General features: G+C 40.9%; 1 protein-coding gene across 4 annotated transcripts in view; it reads right to left on the reverse strand.

Annotated features, from left to right (window-relative positions):
- LOC136447078 (serine/arginine repetitive matrix protein 2-like) overlaps positions 1-20,631 on the reverse strand; it is a 119,980-nt gene that overhangs the window by 62,900 nt on the left and 36,449 nt on the right. For 3 of the 4 annotated variants that reach the window (XM_066445765.1, XM_066445756.1, XM_066445773.1), the window contains exons 4-5: positions 20,416-20,547; positions 19,029-19,171 (exon numbers count right to left, since the gene is read on the reverse strand). In XM_066445765.1, coding sequence (XP_066301862.1) covers positions 19,029-19,171; positions 20,416-20,511 — 239 coding nt within the window. In that variant the 5' untranslated portion in view covers positions 20,512-20,547. Of the gene's footprint in view, positions 1-1,973; positions 2,099-19,028; positions 19,172-20,415; positions 20,548-20,631 lie in introns of those variants that run through there. The other variant, XM_066445789.1, reaches the window with a different exon arrangement.

Below are 20,631 nucleotides of genomic sequence, written 5' to 3' on the forward strand. Positions count from 1 at the left end.
AATCACTAACGATATCTTGGCTGCAGTTGATTGATCTGGACATTTGCTGTAATTTACTTTATGGGTGATTTGATGCTTTAGCTCTCACCTAGAATGACTGTTGACTGTGCATTGTTTTCTGAGAATAAGTACATGTACAGGTTTCTAAAATTAAGGTTTTTTTTCAGTAAAACGAAAAGGGATTAGTACAACAGTATGAAGAAGAAAGCAGGTTGCCAATTTTGTAAAGTTACCAGACATTGGTTGGTGGACTGTAGGTTGACCACTGATGCTTATTGATTTGTGGGTACCCCCATCTATTGCATACCTGATGACATGCCACCGTTCAGTCTCCTGCTACCACATTTTATCACATTGTCACACTTTTGTGGAATATAATGCCACATAATAGCCACATTTATTCCTCTTTCTTGTTAAGGAGCTACTGGGGAAAGAATGTGATTGTGGCGCCAGAGTGTAATATCTGGTAGCCTAGAATTTTGAGAAGAAAGAAACTGTTATTAGCAATTCTAAGGCTCAAAGGTAAATTGCCACTCCTTGGCACAATCATGTTCTAATGTACAATTATGGAGAGGAATATGTGCATCTCAAACTTTCAGGGTTATACAAAAGACTAGATATGTAAATAAAGGTCAATAAGTCAGGAATACATTAATAAGTTTCATTTCTTGCCTACCACTTATAAGTTATATGCATACCTTTAGCACACTGAAGTAGCCATTTGGCACCCGTTTCTCTATTGGTTACAGAGTAAGGTAGCAGGGAGAAGGTTATTAAAACTTGGATTCTGATTCTGAATTGTATCAAAATGCTTGGTAAATGTTTAAGTCATTTATCAAACTTACCTGTGATTGACATCACAACAATATTGGATGATTGCAAGCTTCACAGATTATGATATTTATAATTCATGGGAAACACGGCTGTACCAGTCAGTTTTCATACTTCTATACATTATTATCTTTAGTTACCCTTTATTTGGTGTCGTAACTTGAAGGTTAAATATCTAACATTTTGGTGCATATATAGATTTCAACATTAAGCATTTTCGTGTTAGATTTGTATTACCAGTCTTTCAGTTACAGCACAAGATTAGCCCTTATGTCGATTTTGCCATTTCCATGACAAGCATATGGACCTTTAGAGCACCCATGTCTAATCTCTTACATGTAGGCAATGTGTAAGCTTAAGCTTAATGAATGCCAGGACATTAGGCTATATCCAAAGGCAAAAAAATCAATAGACAGAGAAAGAGCTAGGATGGGTACGTGACCTTGTTCCACTGCTGAAATTTCAATCCAAACTGCACAGGGAGGTACATGATTGTACGTCATGTAAAGTGCCAGTAAGTGGACCAATCCTTCACAGTTAGATTACATGTATTGACACTCACTCACCCCTAATCCATACCTGGACCAGTGACGCACTTGAGACACCCATCAAAATGCACCCCCATATCGCTGGATGATATCAATCTCTCTCTCATTAATAACGACACTGCTGTGATGCCCGTTGTTGAATTCTTAACACTGCTAATTAGAGAGTGTTCTAGGAGTGGTGAGATTGTTTTATATTCACCCTAGCTGACCCCAGAAATTGAAAATATTTCCATTCATATCCTCTTGGCTAAAAATGGCAGCACAGCAACATACATGCATTTCTTCATTCCAATTCTGTACCACACCTTGACACTATACCTGTCCATCTTTATCGTCAAGTCTTTATCTCACCTACCTAGCTGTCCTCCTTTGGGGGGTTTTGACATCAACTATTTCTTGATTTGCACATTTATGGTCACTGGATTTTCTAGCCATTAAGCCATCATGGCTCCATACCTAAGAGCCCCCCAAAGGCCACCTTATCAACATCCAGCCGTGCAAGACGAGCTCTAGAAATTTCTTCCACCATCGGGTGGTCCAGAACACAGGGGAGAAAATTACTACAAATGATGGTTTGTGAAGGGTCACACTTACCCGGTAGATTTAATCAGGATACATAGCTAAGTTTCACCATTCAACGCCTGGAGACCGCACCTCTGCATTGATCTAAGATGGCCGCCAGTGCCACTCTGACCTTTCAACTCTAAACCTTGTACTTGAGCTGTTCAAACCACCAGCTTTCTGTCGCACGTGTAGGACGTTGCAGAGCAATTTTTCTTTCTTTCAAAATTCAAATTGGTAAAATTTTTAGTACTCTGACTTAATCACAATTGCATAAATACTGCCGTAAAAATATAACTATTCTGCAATGCACGAGGGACTTCATCCCATGCACAATTAGTATTCATAGCATTCATTGTACCATGACACTGCATTACTCTTCATTGCTACATAATGCGCCAGGCTGGACAATTTTGCCAAAATGTTTATTTAATGGCACCTAATACTTCGTCCTGTCGAGGAGAACTACATGTATAAAGGTGGCAATTATCAGCCGGGAAAGCTGATGGGGGGACGCTTGGGTTTGACGGGATACGAAATGCTTTCAGCTGATGGGACGCAGCATCGTGCATACTGATTGCATGTGAAACTACAGCAGTCATTGGGGAGAAAAGGGAGCCACAAAGGCAGTTAAGGAAATTACAGTGAGCAGCGAGGAACCCTGAACATTATGATAATCTGAATATTTAGAATCAATATTTGCAAGAGCCAAGTCAGCAGTACACAAGTGAACTGATAAGGACTATACTTTTGGGATTAAGTATGTAAGAATAAGCTTGTAGTTAAGCAAGCTTGAGGTAGATTTGTTGTAAATTCTTTATGACAAGAACTACACAGAAATCTGCACAGTAAGTACCAGGATATAAAATGGTTTCAAGATTAACAAGCTGTGCATCCCTTGCAGAAAACTGACTTCCAACGTTTCCATGTCAGAGCACACATTGAAACACTCATTAAAGGAAACCCAAGCAGTATCAGGCCCGAAAATGGGATTTTGAAAGCCAATCTATTTAGTCATTTCTATACATGATTAGTTCAAACAACACTGTCACAATGTATAGCGACGTCCATCATGCAAAAGTATGACGTCGATGTGACGCGAGACTAAGGGAATCATCGTACGACCCGTTTTTGTACAGTTTTAAAATGCTCAAGTTATTACAAAAATGCGCTGAATGGTGTTAGTAAATGTCACTACCATAAAGATTTCAGCATTTTTTTTATTTCCCTATTTTTGGCCCTAATATTGCTTTGGTTGCCTTTAAAGCACAGAATGAAGTTCAACATGAAAATTGAGAATTGTGGGCAACTGAGCAGGCACAAGGCCCCCAAGAGGACTGGAATATCAATAAAAAAATAATATTATGATAAGTACAAAGTTCAGATATCGATCAAAATCTAAGTCGTTCAGGGCAACTAATTTATTTCAGAACTGGTATACAATGTAGTATAATAGGCATAGGATAACAGATCACTCTATTATGCTTCCATTGAGAGGATCTAAATGGGTTATTTACCAGAGCATTGAAAGAGTGACTGAGTTACCTCTTGTTCGAGGCGATAAACCAAATACAAATGTATATAATACTGCCTATTTATTTACAGGTACCTCCAGTAGGAAAGTTGTACTTGAAGTTGCACATTCCGTCTGTGGCAGAGAAAACATACACGTCTTCCCCATAATACAGGATCCAGGATTCTAGCCAGCACCCGTCTTTCCATCATTTTACGGAACTTTGTTGCATATGTTGAAAAATTTTTAGACCATTCCGTCAACCTTGTCGGACAAAGGATTAAAAAGATGTAAAAATGTCCAAATTTGAATAAATTGATCAAAGTGTGTACAAGGTGACTCTTTGTAGGATCAATCCATCAATGTGAATTATGATGATGTAAAAAAAATTCAAGCTAGCTAGAACCCTGTCAGGATCAGCATCTTTTTCTGGAGTTCCATGTTCAACTTGATGATTTATCCATCTACATGCTATGGGCAGTATAATGCTGCTTACGTGTGCAGTGGACATGTGACCACTGACATTCAAGTTCATTATTTCAAGGGCAAAAGAAATATGCTGCGATTGCTTCATTTCAACTTGGGGAGTGACAATTTTCAGTTTTATTTCTAATAAATTATAAGACAAAGGGGTTTAAATAATTTCTCTAGGTTTCTAAAATCGGTGAGTAAAAAAGACGCTTTTTCATCTGTGGTTTCTTAACAGGTATCAAGAGGTGCTCTAGGGAGGAAAATTTGGCATTTGGGCAGAGGGCCCTAGAGGATAGAACTTGACCGGTAAAGGTCATAGATACAGTGAAACGTACATGGAGAAAAATAACTAGTAAGTGTGCCATGGGAGTGAATCCAATTCACAAAGCCCTTATTCAGTACATCAACCATAACTTGACATGGATACACCAACAACAGGAGGACTTGACACTGACGAATAATCCAGCTCTACAATATTCCCAAAGTGTTCCAATGGCCCCGCAGCTTGTGTGTGTACTCTTTGTTCTGATAGAGTTGTGCTGTCCATATAATGGCAAGAAGAATATCATCAAGGAACAATGGCTACAACAATGAAGAAATATATCATAGAGCCGATACTTTTATACTGTACTTTGGGATGAGCTAGGAATTATCCTACAAGTAAGTGCCTTCAATTGAAATGGCATCTGCTCAAACAAGATTCCATCTCAACATTCCTCAACTGTCACTCCACATTGTGCAAAGCTGCCCTTTTTTCAGATCTGTAAAAGTGATAACATTTTCTATTCTCTTGAATAGTATACATTCCACAAAAGCAATTTGGCCATTCTCAATGTTATAGGACGAAGTAATCTAAAATTCAACAAAAAGAGATAAAAAGATCTCTCCCTAGCATTGTCATTGGAGTCAGAGTCAATGGAGTAACTTCAAATTCTATGTACATGGACTTGGGGTTGAATCCATTTGAGGCCTTTCACCCCATTTAGCCATGAAGTGTAGAATAGAAGATAAAAGCTGCCAGCACAGTTGGTAACATCTACTACCATACATGTAATTCCACTAGGGTACATAATTCTACCACCCTGAAAAGATCAACCAAAAATGCAACCCAACATCCCCCAGTATAATGCACTCCTGCATATCTAAACTGTGCATACCTGGGGGGTGCTGCACTAGAGATCTCTCAAAACCACTGTTTTTCAAAGTAGTGAATTTATGTAAACCGATGGACTAATGTTAATGGCGGTTACACTCAACTAAAACATTGAGGACACTTCCCAGCTGCAAGCTTAGCTAAAGGCTTTTTTGGCACTGCATGAATCCATAAATAATACTGACTGAAAGACTTGATACACTATTGCAGTATGCACATGTAATGATATGTCAAAGTTCTGCTGCAGTACTATAAGAAGCCGCTAGGGGGCCCAGAATCTAATCATTTCCAGGTCTCATCAAGACCTACCCACCTACTGAATATCAAGACAATCCATCTAGGCCTGCTTTAGTTATGCTGTTCATCCACACACATACATTGTGCATATACACATACATACAAGTACATACGCTACTGAAAACATAACCTTCTTGGCAAAGGTAATAAACCTTCTAGAGCAGGAAGGTCAGGTGAGAAAGGTCCTTGACACTTCTAATATACTGACAGGACTTTTTCATTACAATATTGAATATACAATGTACCTCCATACACTAAAAACTGGAACAAAGGTATCAGAAGATCAAACAATATACTCTAGAGACAGTAAGCAGAGGCGACCCATTATGGCATGATGCTGAAACCTATCCCAAGCTCACTGCCAAAATGCCATCAATGAACTCTGGGGATGTAAACTAATAAGTCAGCCAGATCTGCTTTCAGAAAGACTGACATGAGCCCCAAGTTTGCAGGCAAAGATTCGGTAATAATGACACGGGAGACACACTTCTTGCAAACCCATCAAATAAAGATCATGACTCGAACTTGAAGTTCAACACTAAGAATTCATACCCAACCCCAGGGAGGATTATAATGAATCACTTTACCTGCACGAAGCATGCCTGGGGCTCGGCCTGTGCGGAAAGAGCAGCAAATTCTGACAAGTTCACCGACTCCATGTTCTTCTGCCAAAATCAAGTAATTGATCAAAGCCCTCTAGGGCAAATATTCTGCCAATTAGGACCCTTAAGCACAGGAGATTCACATGAAGGATGTCAGCAAATGCCAGGAGGGTGGGATGATGAATGCAAGGAGCGGTGGCCTTGAGGACCTGATGGAATAACAACAACCCTTTGAGACGTGGAGATGATTTCTAATGAGTAGTTTTCCTTTCACTGCTCACTCTGATGTCAGTGGCAAAAATCTGATTTGAGAGCCTACGGAACTGAGATTGATTTTACTTATCTAATTATACTGCTGACTGTCTATATCTTTTCAGGTATAACCATAATCTATGGTCTAGTTGGATGAAAGAAACATTATGTCTGAAGAATAGCTCACAAATCTAGAGATACGGCCCATTATCAGCAGCCAGATATACAGCAGCATCTCGGCACTGACATGAAATCCTCACAAACGGGTTTGTTACAAACCTATGACTTCTTCTCAGTGCTGAGACCCATTTATCGACATCTACGTCATCGACATAACTTTAGGCTTTGATCTTCAATCCTTTTTGTGCCCTAGGCAGCAAAGCTGGTGATCCAAATGCATGAACTGTTACCTAACTAGTAAAAACACATCAACTGATAGCAAGCTTGCACCATTAGAGCACCACATGACCCAGTCCTCGTGATTTCGGTTGATCTCATCGGCAACAGATGACCTTGCGGTGACCTTCAGGTCATATAAAGATGCATTGCCGCCGTCACTAACATTGGCGTGACGTGAGAAATGATTGTGTTACAAGGCATGGCAGGAATTGCTGTCCCATCAATCTGTGTTGTTTACAATGGCGGACAGTTTTATGAGAAGGGTGCTTTTTTGACATGTGAACATTGTAGATCCAGTGCAGACTATAGTAAATCAGGTCAGCATCAAAACAACTTTCAAAATTTGAATCAAAATTAAAAGGGTTTCTTCGAGAGTCCAAATAAAACTTTTAAAATACACTGAAGAAAAGAACAATGTTACACAAGAAAAAAATGAGGATTCAAAATGACATGGGTTCAATATGGTTTCAAAATGTTTGGAAATTAATGGGGAAAGAGCTGCATAAACTTTCTCAGGAGCACGCTACTGTCAGAAAAACAACAGTTAAAACAGGCCATCACCACTGCTCACAAAGCAGTAAGATTACTGATTACAGAATAATGTGCAATCTACACAAACAATGTGTCCATAAAAAGAAGATATTGAGGTCCAAAAAGATGACCTCCTAGATAAGCCACAGCTCATCCACGATCCATCTATGTTGACAGGATGATAAGGAGAAGGACAGAGGGTCGTAGCAAGGGTGTTATAGATGAGAGGGATCAATCGCAGCCAGACTTGCTCAGACAGCCTGGATGGTAAGCACCCTTTATGAGACCTAATCTTCATTCGGCATCCCCATCTGTCACCTGTAGTCACATAGCAGTCAGATGTTCCCAGCAGATACTGAAGATGGGCTTAACTGATGGGGATATAAAACTTTTGAAGGTCGAAAGACTAACTTAGAAGAGCAAAGTATCATGCTGCTAGTAAAATCTGTGGTTTGTGGCATTGCTTTTATAGTGCAAGTCAAACAAAGATTTTAGTTAAAAATGTAAAGTTGCCAATATCTTCACCCAATGAAAGATTTTTCACTAAGTTTTAAGAGCTGTTCATGAACAATCAAGTCAAGGTGAGGCCATCAATGAGAAAAAAAACATGAAAAAGGCTTGCTACTTGTTTCTTTCTAAGAACACAAAAACAGTAGGGCAGGACTTTTCCAATGTTTTGCCGTATGCATAGAACACTAAGGTTTTCAGCACCGAGGCCAAGTGTTAGCATGCCTTCTTACAGGCTTCATGACATTTGCATCCGCCATACAATAAACCAGCCGTGGCAATGTTAACACTGGACAGCCACAGCCAGCAGGACACCATCTGGAAACCAAATAATAAATATCACACTTGCCAAGGCACAATTAATTATGACAACCCATACTGTTTAACAGAAAGATTTGAATTCCTAACTTCATACACCTAACTTCATACACCTAGGGCGCACAGCTCCTAATACGACTCAATGTAGATGAATAAGTATGACACTCATCACTAATGCCATAAACCCCTTAAAATGAGAGCCATGCTTATCTTATATTAAATCAGATTTGCGTATGATAATCAGATTTGAGAAAATCTAGGGTATTCAGTATTTTTTATTGATATAAAATTCTTAAACCTACAGAAACTGCATTGTAACTGCAAGTAGAACTACATTCTATCTAGTATATATGCAATTCACATGGACTGTAGAACTATTTCTTCTTTAATTTCAGATGACTTCATATGACAAATTCAAAGATGTTTACATAATAAGACGTCTTCTGCAGGAAAATGAGGTACACACAAAGCAACAAGAAAAACATTACGTGCAATCTAACTATGCCTACCTCATTGTCAAGGATTATTTTCAAATAAAGTCCCAAATAGCAAATAATCCATATAATGCTATCTGCTTCCTAATCATATTTGTACAGGTTTTAGCCTTGTTTTATCCCCATACATGCTGCTTAATAATTGTTATGAAAGTCTTAATTCCTGTGGCATATAATTATTCACTAAAAGGTGCAGGCAGCTTAACTACTCATAGATAACAACTGCACTGCCAGACATTGTAGATTGTAAGAAGTAAATAGATGTACCACACAAAGCCTCTTTCTTATTCTCTAGTATGCTGTAATATCTGTTCCATCAGCATTTAATGTGCCTGTAAAATATGCTTCAAGGCTCCTTCTAATTCCTTTAATCCACAATACATATTCTCTCACTGCTTTATGAATAAGATGCTCTCATGTGTGACCTAGGTCAAGAACATGCAAAGCCCCTGATACCTGATGCACTGGCATCTTGTGTGCCATGTAAAATGCATTACTTAGCACACTTGGCAAGCCTGTCAATTTGGGCACAGTTCACAAAGACAGTCAGTGTCGCTTTAGAATATCACTACAGCTGCTTTTATGCATGGTAATTCCTTCATTTACACATACATGTAGAAGACCATTTCAGAGACTGTAAGTGCAAAAGTATGTCTGCTGATGATCATCATTCATCCAGTACATAACAGAACTTTTGCAGGTGAAGTTTTGCTATAGAAATGCAAAGCGAAAAAATGAAGGAAATCGTGCAAAGCTAAAGACAACTGGCATCCAATGACATGAACGTGTTTCGCTGAAGTTTAGATATTCAGGACGAGAGACTTAATACAGGAGTTACTCAGGTAAGTTTTGTAAATGGTCAAACATTTCAGACAGCATCCACTGTTTTTGACAACAGTCACTGATGGATACTGTCTGAAACGTCTGACCGTTTACTTGTCCAGTCACTCGCTAGGTGGCGCTCCTGGAGAGCAGCCGCGTTTCTTTTATTTCTCCGTCTTTCCTGTTTATTTTACCGTGTTTTAACACCTTAGTCTTGTATAAAGTGCAATATAAGTGTTACAAGGAGCCTGCAAACCACTTGTGGGAGTTACAGGACTGCAAAGCTGACTGGAAAGGAGCTTCTTCGGTGTTTTTGTGCCTAGACAGTGTGGCACCTCGGATATGAACAATGGCGGGGAGGGGACTCTTCCTGTATTCGCCACGTTTCTTCTGCAGTCTCAAGTCTGCGGCACCGCCAGCAGGACTACAGCTTAAGAATCAACTCCGTCAGCTGGGATTACTTCGCCTTCGCAGCCGACCCCGAGGCTCTCGAGCGGGTAAGAACTTTCCTCGTAAAATCCCTACCATAGTCGGACATGGACGCCATGAACTCATTAAGTACTGTGATCAACACCTGCGCCCAATTAATCTCATCAAGTGTGACGTCACTAAAATTCCTCCGTCAGCTGAGCAGCCATCTCAAGTAAACAATAGCAGACCAAGGCGTGGTTACCAACTGCCAAATCTTCTGATCCTCAATCCAAGATCGCTATTGAACAAACTGGATGAGTTTCAGGCCGTCCTATCGTGCAACAACACCGATATTGCTGTAGTCTCTGAAACCTGGTTTACTCCTGCAACACCCGATCAGCTCGTGTCAGTTGACGGTTTTACTGTGTTCTCTAAATGTCGTCCAAACCGCCGAGGAGGCGGCGTGGCAGTTTATGTCAGAAACAGCCTCCCGTCAAGCCTTCTAGACATCTCCGTCCCTGACGAAATTGAGTGTTTGTGGGTCAGAGTTCGGCCGTACCGACTACCGCGGAACGTTTCCAGCTTAGCCATATGTGCCGTGTACTCCCCTCCTAACTCCGCTCATGAAGAGTTACTTGTTGACCACCTTGTGGATGCGATTGATTCACTTCGTGTAAAGTACCCTGACATAGGAATAGCTGTCGCTGGTGACTTTAACCGGGTCGAGGTAACAAGATTGTGTTCTTGTCACAACCTACGCCAGGTGGTTAGCCAACCCACGAGAGGACAAGCCACTTTGGACCTCCTGATCACTAACCTGACATCTTACTACTCACCTCCGACCGTCTCCCCCCCATTAGGAACGAGTGATCACAACTTGGTGAACTTTCAACCCAAAGCAAGGAGGACTATCAACAGGATGGTGAAACGTGTGCACAGACCCATGAAGGACTCGTCATTGCGATCTTTCGGGCAGTGGATTACGTCTTATGACTGGCCTGAAGTCTTCACCGCCAGCACCGCCTGTAACAAGTCACATGCTATGTATGCGACGCTTCAGGCTAAAATTGACCAGTTCTTCCCGTTAAAGGTGTCCCGTTCCCATCATCAAGACAAGCCGTGGCTGACAGCTGAGGTCAAATCCCTCATACACAGACGACAGCAAGCTTTCGCCGGGTGCGTGAACGTTGATTCCACCTGGAAATACTATAGGAACAAAGTCCAAAGGAAGATCAGACACTTAAAAGAGACGTACTACAACTCCAAAGTGAAGTCCTTGAAGAAGGATAATGCTGCAAAGTGGCACAAGGAGATCAAATCCATGATTAACGCATCACGCAACGAACCAGTCATCCACATCGACGGATTTGACCCTACCGACAAACGCGGCATCGCCAACGCCATAAACAAGTCACTTGGAGCAGTGATACAGTCCTTACCTGCAATCGACGCGGCATCACTGCCCGCCTACCTGCCATCGTTTCCAGCTCCTTATGTTCAACCCTGGGATGTGTACAAAGAACTTCTCAATGTCAAAACACGCAAAGCCGCAGGTCCGGACGGCATACCAGGGAAAATCATCAAAGAATTTGCGTATGAACTGAGTAAACCATTTACCGACATTCTTAACACCTCCCTTCAACAAGGTTCAGTCCCGGACGAATGGAAATGCGCGATTGTTGTCCCAATCCCAAAGACCAAACCTCCTGTTTTAACAGAACTTCGTCCGATCTCTCTAACATCTTTGTTAGCGAAAGTAGCCGAGCGCTTCGTTTCGCAATGGGTGTTGTCCGACATTACTCCTGAGATCGACGCTCAACAGTTTGGCTGTCTTAAGGGCAAATCGACAACACATTGTCTATTGGATATGACTAATGAGTTATTCAAAGCTACGGACAAACCTTGGATACTTTGCTCACTCGTCTCAACGGATTTCAGTAAGGCCTTTGATCGCGTAAGTCATAACGTTGCAATCCAACGCCTGCTTCAACTCGGACTGCGCCCGTCAGTGACGAGGTGGATTGTAGACTTTCTCAGCAACAGAAGTCAGGTTGTTCGCTACCATGGAACACTTTCCGACAGCCTAAATGTTACCTGTGGATTACCCCAGGGGACTTTACTCGGACCATTGATATTTCTAGCCTACATTAACTGTGCCGCGCGTCACGCTGCCTCCAAACGCTGGAAATTTGTTGACGACCTGAACCTATTAGAAACAAGGAACCCTACCTCAAGTCCTTCAAACCTGCAACAGGACCTTAACGACTTGGATCATTGGTCTCGCACGAGTCACATGAAGTTACACCCGAAGAAATGTAAAGTGTTACATGTCCAATTCAGAAAGACTCATAGCATCCCCCCTCCTCTTACTGTTAACAATATTGAAGTTATACAAGTGAAGGTGATGAGAGTTTTGGGTGTTATCCTCCAGGCTGACCTTAAATGGAACTCACACGTAGACTCAATCTGTACTAAAGCTAATCAGCGCATGTACTTTCTCAAGAAACTGAAGCACTTCCATCTCTCCATAGAGGACCTGATGACGGTGTACGTTTCCTACATTCGGCCAATTTTGGAATATGCCTCTCCGATTTGGCACCCCGGACTGCCTAAGACGTTAAGTGACAGAATCGAGAAAATCCAAAGAAGAGCCCTGCGCGTCATCTTGGGTGTTGAATACACATCGTACACCACTGCTTGCTCTCTCTTAGGGCTGCCAACCCTCAACTCACGACGTAGAACTCTCACTGAGTCGTTTGCGAAGAAGCTTGTTCGATCAGGCCAATTCCAGCACCTACTCCCACCAACTAGAGGGAACATCAGTGGCCGGCAAACACGGTCGTCACATAAACTTGACACTCAATATGGCCGAACTGACCGGTATATGAACAGTGCATTACCTTACATGATTCGTATTCTGAACACTTAAGAAATCCACGACTATATGTGTTGCAATAAGAAGCTTACCTTGTGTGTATTGTCGTATTTTAACTAGTATTTTTTTAATTGTTGCGGATGTAATGAAGTAGTCCTTTTTAAATGAAATGAAATGTAATGTGCCTCGGCAATTCAGCTAAATAGCTGCTATGAGATCACTGATGAATAAACCAGTCTTATTATTGAGTAACCTTTGTATTGAGTTATCGAGTACATAGCGGTGTTTGACACAATTCTATTGTCCATCTTTAGTATGTATAGTTTGCATATTTGTAATATCTAACATGCTAAATACAAGGTATGTTACAGGCTGGCCCACTCAAAGACCTGCCTGTGTCACAACTATCAAATATCCAATATCCTTTAAAACACAGTTTATTGCTTTAGAGGGCAGCACAGATGAACAAACTGTGGTTTATGTAAAACTGTAAAACTAAACCACAATCATGATTTAGAGCTACCTCATTGTGGTACAATCACACTGCAGACATGCATGACATACCACCATATTTATGGCGACTTCACGTATTGATTTATTTGGGAAACCGTCACATTAGATTAATGGCTGTTGTTCATAAACTTCAATAAATGGCGTTCAAGTTATGACAGGATGAGTCTCTCCCAATATCCAAAGTCAACTCACAACGACGTGAATTATGACTGGATATAAAGCTTAACATGCAAATCCTTTGTTACCGAGGCATGCCTATATCAAGGCGATGGGCACCATCTATCAAAATGAGACCTAAGGCCAATGTAAACTAGATAAACCATTTAGGATTACTGGAGTGTAAAATATTTCACCTCTAGGGAGAAAGTGTGCAGATAAATAATAAATGTACACATAGCTGCCGCTCATGCTTGAAAAATTTGAAACACATTGGCAGGACAGCAGGAATATCTTTACATGATGTAAAGCATACAACTTGATTGTGGTACTATTGCATCCTACATGTATATTTAGTAATACATGTACATCCATAAGATATATAGATCTTTTCTAAATACACAGGGCCTGAAATAGTGTAGTTTATTTTCTGAGAAACTTTACCCCCTCTCTATGGCATTAATAAATTGCCATTCATATCCCTCATTACACCAGGCTCCATATTTTTCCAGAGGACAAAATGGCACTTTTCCAACTTTTTAAGCTTCTAGGTCTAAAGATTGAAGAACACATTACAAATTTGCCATGCAGTAAGTGCTCACTTACTGCAAGGTATACCATACGTGCTTCATTTCCACAGGAGAGATAAGGGGGTATTGCTACGTCAGCTATCTTGGCTGTTTTTAGCTGGAGTTGATCCAAATCACAGAAAGGGTGATGCCAGCTTTACCTGATGTTCTACAAGATAAGCAGCCATTATGGTCGAAAATGTACTTAAAACTGCAGGTGATGAAAATTTGATAAGGGGGCGGTAACCCTGCTGCCCTGGCGTCCTGAGGGAAGGTATAAATGGAATTATTTCAAACACGTCCCGGCTCAGAATATAGTTTTGCGGATTTGTTGGCAGCCACAAATATCGCCTGGCATATTGTATGGGATTGGAAGCTTTGCTAACTTTCCACTTGGGAAATTAAAGTACAACATTACACAAATGGAGGCTTAGAGACCATAGCAATGGATCAAGTGCTAGGATGGCTTACTAAGTAATTGCTCTCCTGTTAAATCTAAATCTGCGAAACCTGGTTGTTTCCTAATCAAACCTTTGTTCATTGTCTATAGAGGATTTGTTGATAACATTTCCCGGTTCCCTTCCTTGGTAATTGTTTACTGTAATTCATGTTTCTTTCACAGTAAATTTATGTTCACTGTTTTCATGGTCACCTCTGTACCATGAACTTACATGTATCATTACCTTGAAAACCTTGTTATCATTTACATGTATGATTCCTTCACACATCTGTTCTGTAAATCACTTGCCACCACCGTGAAGTTAAAGTTCAGTGAAAATGTCCAATTTTTTTCCTTATACTGTGAAATTTTGCTAACGTGAAGATATACATGTAGTGAATTACGGTATTCTCAATAAACAAGTCTGCCTTGTGTTTCTTTATGTGACTGCATACCTCCTAATGGTTGAGTCAGAACAGGTACTGTAATATGTATTCAGAGCTGGTACCAAGGTATATAAAATATTCTCCTTTGCTGAGACAGTCTCCATAAGACTAAGAAGAAGAATGTCTCCCAGGGGAAATTGTGTCATGGCAAGTAACGCCCCTTGCACTGATATATGACTGATGAAGCACTTAATAGGTAATGATTATTGGGAAAACAGTAGCAAAGGTTCAACCAGGGCTACTTCATGCTATATTCTTACAGCAATTTCCTCTTGTGTTTCAATCTCTCACAAGCTTCGCAAGTGTATAAAATAGGTAAAACTTCTATTGTAGATGAACTTGGCTACACCAATCAAATTCCACGACCATGATTTCTAAATCACCTTGTTACTGTAATCATAAGCGTTAAGTGTAGTTGAAAGTGCATGCAAAGAAATCCATGCTGGTATTTCTGAGTCTCCAATTGACATATCTAATCTACATGTACATTTAATCTACCCCCTTTGCTGGAACATATTCTGCCCAAGAGTCAGGGCTATGGGTACTTCAAAGTCAGCAGGGTATCATTCTCATACACCCCCATATGCGTAGACATCAATCTTTGTAAAACGCATGGAATAGAATAACTAAGCCAGTGTGCGTCATGCATATAAACTTCTTCGCTAGTTTTGAGGCTTTTATTCTTTTTTAGTCATGTCAGCACTGCTTGCTACCTGAATAGGCCTAATTTTTACCATGGGAATCAAATAGGTCACGCTGACTGCAGGCCATTTGTTCTGATCTGTGAAAGACCATTAGCCCAGCTCAATACTGCTCTTAGCCCATTTAGTCCTAAGTATAGAAATGCCATGAAGAAAAATATTTTTTGAATGGGTGATGGGGGTAATGAAAAAATGCTTCACTCCAATATCCTACATGGACAAAATTTCAAATATGACCCTGTTAACAGCAGCAGCACTTATTATCCTACTGTAGCATACATCTTGTGTCGTGAAAATGTCTTGAAATATGTGCACTTCCCAATGCAACTTGACTTGTCGGCTATTGACAATTTGTATGGATATCCGGATGGAGAATTTTCGGTAGGCCACCAAAAACCAGGAGATTTAGCGCGTCTTGCTTTCAAGTTGTTATGTAAGAAGTGTAAGAAAAATGACACAAACAGCAAAATTTAGTTGCAAATATGAATCTGAAATTTTTACATTCAGAATATTTCCAGTTTTGGGGCCAAAATTTAAAAAAACCTACCTTTAAAGCCTGCTTCATTTGTACATGTACAAAATGTATCTCTTCACACCACTGTGACATGTGCAGGAAGTTGCCCCCCTCCCCCTTTACATGGTAACAGCTGTTGGATACATCTGGCGTTCCATGTATATGTGTGACTGTCAACAATTCCTTTACATGTCAACACACATGTGACATTATAAAAGGCCACATGCAGCGCCAACGTTAAGTGACTGAAACCAGATACACTGCAAATACTGGCCCAATAGCTCAATGGTAGAGTAACCCAAAGACAGAAAGGTTGTCTCCTTTGAGCATTATCTTTCAGGGGTGATACACGATAGAGTCAGTGGAAACAGTAGGTTATTGTGACAATTTGTCTTTGTTAGGAGCATATCACCACAAGTTATTGATACTTACAATTTTTGCTGGTTTGAACGACCCTTACTAACTGATGACCTAGTTCTTTCACATCAAAGGTCATGCAGAATATTCCTATTGAATCGCAGGATAGTTATATTGAATCGCCTGGTTTAGGACATTGACTTTGATTCAGCTACTTTGAGCAAGGCATGACAGAAATTAGGGGCAGACCATGGACAATTATAGGGGTAATAAGAAAATGGAAACAGGATTCTAACTAGAACATGAGTATTGGGTCAAAATGCTGGGAATACATCATTCCTTATTGTAACAGATTACTAAATATAAAAATGTGGGGACTTCTAATCTAAGAACAGCAACGATTTCAGCACTTTGGAGAACACAACAACTACAACATGTTAACATGAGCATGATCACAAGTGACATGTACAATCCATCACCTTTTTCCTTACTAATCCTTGCAAATCTCAACTAGAAGAAGACTGATGACATGCAAAACTGGTGTCTTTCCCTATCTCAAGCTGTCACCGCCTTTTTCAAGGATGAGGAGCCACCCAAAGTCTCTCTGATTGCCAACAGGAACACCCTGGGCTGTTATGAATTACACTGCCTGTCTTCTACACACAAAGGCCAAGTTTACTTCCTCCCATGATAAATTACCCCCAGGCTGACATTTTCAGGAATTCAAAGGATAGCTTTCGGGGATCCTGGTGGCATTCTGTTTGAGTCACCGAACTGCCAGTAAAACCAGCCTGTAGCCATACTTCAAGGGGCGGCACTGACATCTGGCCCAACAGCCACCATTTTCTGATAGATACGGCCTTTTAATTTCCTGAGGTACAGACCAGCTGGCCCAGGGGAGGCGCCCATCTTTAGAGCAGGCAATTAGCCCTAACAGCACCGCACCACAGCTCCATATTTCAAAGCACTGCTGCTGGGGCAGTGGGATCTTTCTTTCAACACTCCCCCAAACTTTACGTTGATGAAGGTTAGACAGGTTTCAAAATTTTATCCAGTTGCTTGAGTAACTATTTTTGGTGTATTTTACAAACTTTGTTTTTGCCCAAAACACTTAGAGTTGAAATGAAATCAATCACTAAGAAGGCTGATGTTCAAAATACAAAATTGACTTTACAACTTTGCTATATGCAAATTGGTAGACTCCACTGTATCTGTTTCTTCTTTAGTGTAATGTGCAAAATACTAGTTTGAAAGTTATGATTAGTGCTAGTGATAGTACCACTTTAGTTTAGTAATTCATCACCGTGACTCAAAAAATACATGTAATGCCGCTGCAAGCCACAAATTCATTTGGCAGCTCAGTCCCAGCTTGAGGAAGATGCTGTGAAGCATTCCTCTGCTAGAAACATCTCACTAATACTAAGTACTAACAGCAGTAAGTGCCAGGGGGTGAACTTAAGAGTGCTTTTTACAGCAGCTGTGACAAATGTCCTGTCTGTCTGAGTCACTGTAATGTATTGATCCTCGACAGGGGTGCCTGTTTCTCTGACAACTTGCTGTGCTTTGGGAAAGGAGTGAATTACTTCAACAGCACTTTTAGTCCATCAAGGATAGAGAAGGCTAACTTTAAGGCCTGTCTGTACCTCTTTTTGACAAACTAAAGAACTGTTTTGCATGGTTTGGTTTTAACTGCAAAACACACCTCTACCAGCTTCATAACATATGAAACTTTCACCCTGTAACATAACAATAAGTCTAATCTAAAGCACATTCTTGCTCTTGTCTAGATCATATCTAAGGTACTCATTTTCTTTAACAGATGTCTCACACTTTGATAGTTCATGAACATGTCCAAACATCCATGTCTAAAGATACATATCACAGCTCAAGATACCAACCATTAGTGGCTCTAACAAGCATAAGTCTCTCCTGCCATGATGGAGAGTTACAGGCATGTGAAATAGTCATATGGGGACAACTGATGCCTTATCAGTCCAAGTTGCCATCCTGTGCAAAGTGGTTCATTTTGCAGACTGAATGGCACCTGGTGCTGATATACCCTGTGATTTCTCCGTCATTCCATAAATAATGCATGCGCGGTGCAGCGTAGGGGGTGTTAACAGTGGGCACATACTGTTAAGTATTGTGGTATTTGCAGTGTTATCAAATTATGGGGGGTATGCATGTACTGAGAAGATAAGTATAATATCTTGTTTTTCACATCTCCCCTATTGGTAAAACACGTTTAGAGGCATGTAGCACAGTCTATGAGGATTGCCTTGCCAACTGCTAACATTCATCAAGATTTGCATGACGTACAGTCACTGTGCCGAAGTCTTCAACATGAAAGTTGTTCCCACTAAAATCGTCATATGTATGAGGGAACTTTTGCTTTTCCATCTAATCCAGATAGAAATATGGTTCAACTACCACAATATAACCCTCATATAATCTACTTGATAGAGCAACTCCATAACTACATAAACATAAGGCATTAAAGATACAATAACACTAGAAAACTTTCATAACACATAGAATCTAATCAAACAGTAGCTATTGACTGGAAATTTGAACTTTTCAGCGTAGTTTTAGACATGCCCAGTGAGTGAACCATCGTAAATTGGGGGCATGCCATTTCACAACTCGGCTCTGCACAGAATCCACCCGTGGCAACAAACTTGACCTTTAGGACCCCCGGACAAGTGGAGGTTCCCCTGCCGTTCACCCGGAGGAAATGAAACAACTCACCCTTGCTCTTCCATCAGCTCCTGCATCTCCATGCACTTCAGCTCCACCTTCCTCTTCCGTTCGTGGTCCAGGATCTCCTGGTTCGGCTTCTTACTCATGGCTGCATCCAGCTTCTTCATCTCTTCCTCTGTCTTGTAGTTCACCTAAGGACGTATGGATCACGCTTGGCTATAAATCACTATTCTTAGAACATCAATCTCACCTAAGGGAGTGATGCAGTGAAGTATATGTCTCAATTTGGATGCAGACGTCAAACCACACCTTGAAGTTGTCAGGCGAAATGGTGAAAGCAGCTCATAACTGTCAAAATGTACAATTTAGGCACTGCATCCACCGTCAGCTTTAGGATTAAGCAGCCCAAAGCCATAGCGACAGGAACATTTGTTTGTGACACATCTATAAAGCCTGCATTACTTTATGGAGTCATTAATCCTTAACAATGGATTTTCAAACAATTGGGAGAAAAGCATTGGTGGTGTCTCTTCACTTCGTAAAAGCGACTTTGTTCTTGGGCAAGAATACTGGGATGGTGGCTTTTAGCTCCATGCACTTACCAAAGACTGTAGTTTGCTTGTAAATTGTATCTGACAGCACGCAAACAGTTAAAGGGTAAGCATATACAGTCTACATATTTTCAGCCTTTTTTGCATTCTTGACTGTGACAGTGCATTGAAATGGAAAATAATGGTTTGCCAGACCTTTTCCTTATGACCACGTAAGAATATTACAGACTTATTAAATATGAACAAGACTTTCTGCAACATATGATCCACTGCTCACCGAGTCACATGTTCTATCTGCATAACGTGATGTCACAGAAGCAGTGGATTGCTCCTTCCTTGACAAAAAATAAGTCCAATTTTTGTGTTGGCAATTGCAGTTCAACTTAGTTGCACAAGGTTTGCCCTACCTTCTCCTAACGGCTGCGGATATGCGCCCAATTCTGTGATGATTTCATGATTTTCCTTTGAATTTTGGATAAGCGTATACGTGTGTGTGACTGTTCACGAAAAATGCACATGGCTTGCCCTACATTCTCCTTGCGGCCACGGATGTGCGCCCAGTTCTGTGATGTTTTTCTTTGAACTTTGGATAAGCATATAACTGTGTGTGACTGTGCACTAAAAATGTGCAAGGTTTGCCCTACCTTCTCCTTGCGGCCACGGATGTGCGCCCAGTTCTGTGATGTTTTTTCTTTGAATTTTGGATAAGCGTATATATACGTGCGTGTGACTGTTCACTATAAGATGTGCAAGGTTTACCCTACCTTCTCCTTGCGGCCGCAGATGTGCGCCCAGTTCTGTGATGTTTTTTCTTTGAATTTTGCATAAGCGTATATATACGTGTGTGTGACTGTTCACTATAAGATGTGCAAGGTTTGCCCTACCTTCTCCTTGCGGCCGCGGATGTGCGCCCAGTTCCGCGTCACGTACCCATTAGTACCGCTCCCACGAGGGGTGTTCAGCCCGATGCCGTTGTACATCGTGCCGCCGAGTCAGAGCGTCCTCAGAGTTGTGCTCTTGGTGTAAGAAAAGTATTCTTGGTGTAAGAATATTAATCTTAAAAGTAACAAAAAAATTCTTGGCAGCAAGAATTGTGCTCT

The sequence above is a fragment of the Branchiostoma lanceolatum genome, chromosome 1 (genome assembly GCF_035083965.1).
Source record: "Branchiostoma lanceolatum isolate klBraLanc5 chromosome 1, klBraLanc5.hap2, whole genome shotgun sequence".
NCBI classification, from domain to species: domain Eukaryota; kingdom Metazoa; phylum Chordata; class Leptocardii; order Amphioxiformes; family Branchiostomatidae; genus Branchiostoma; species Branchiostoma lanceolatum.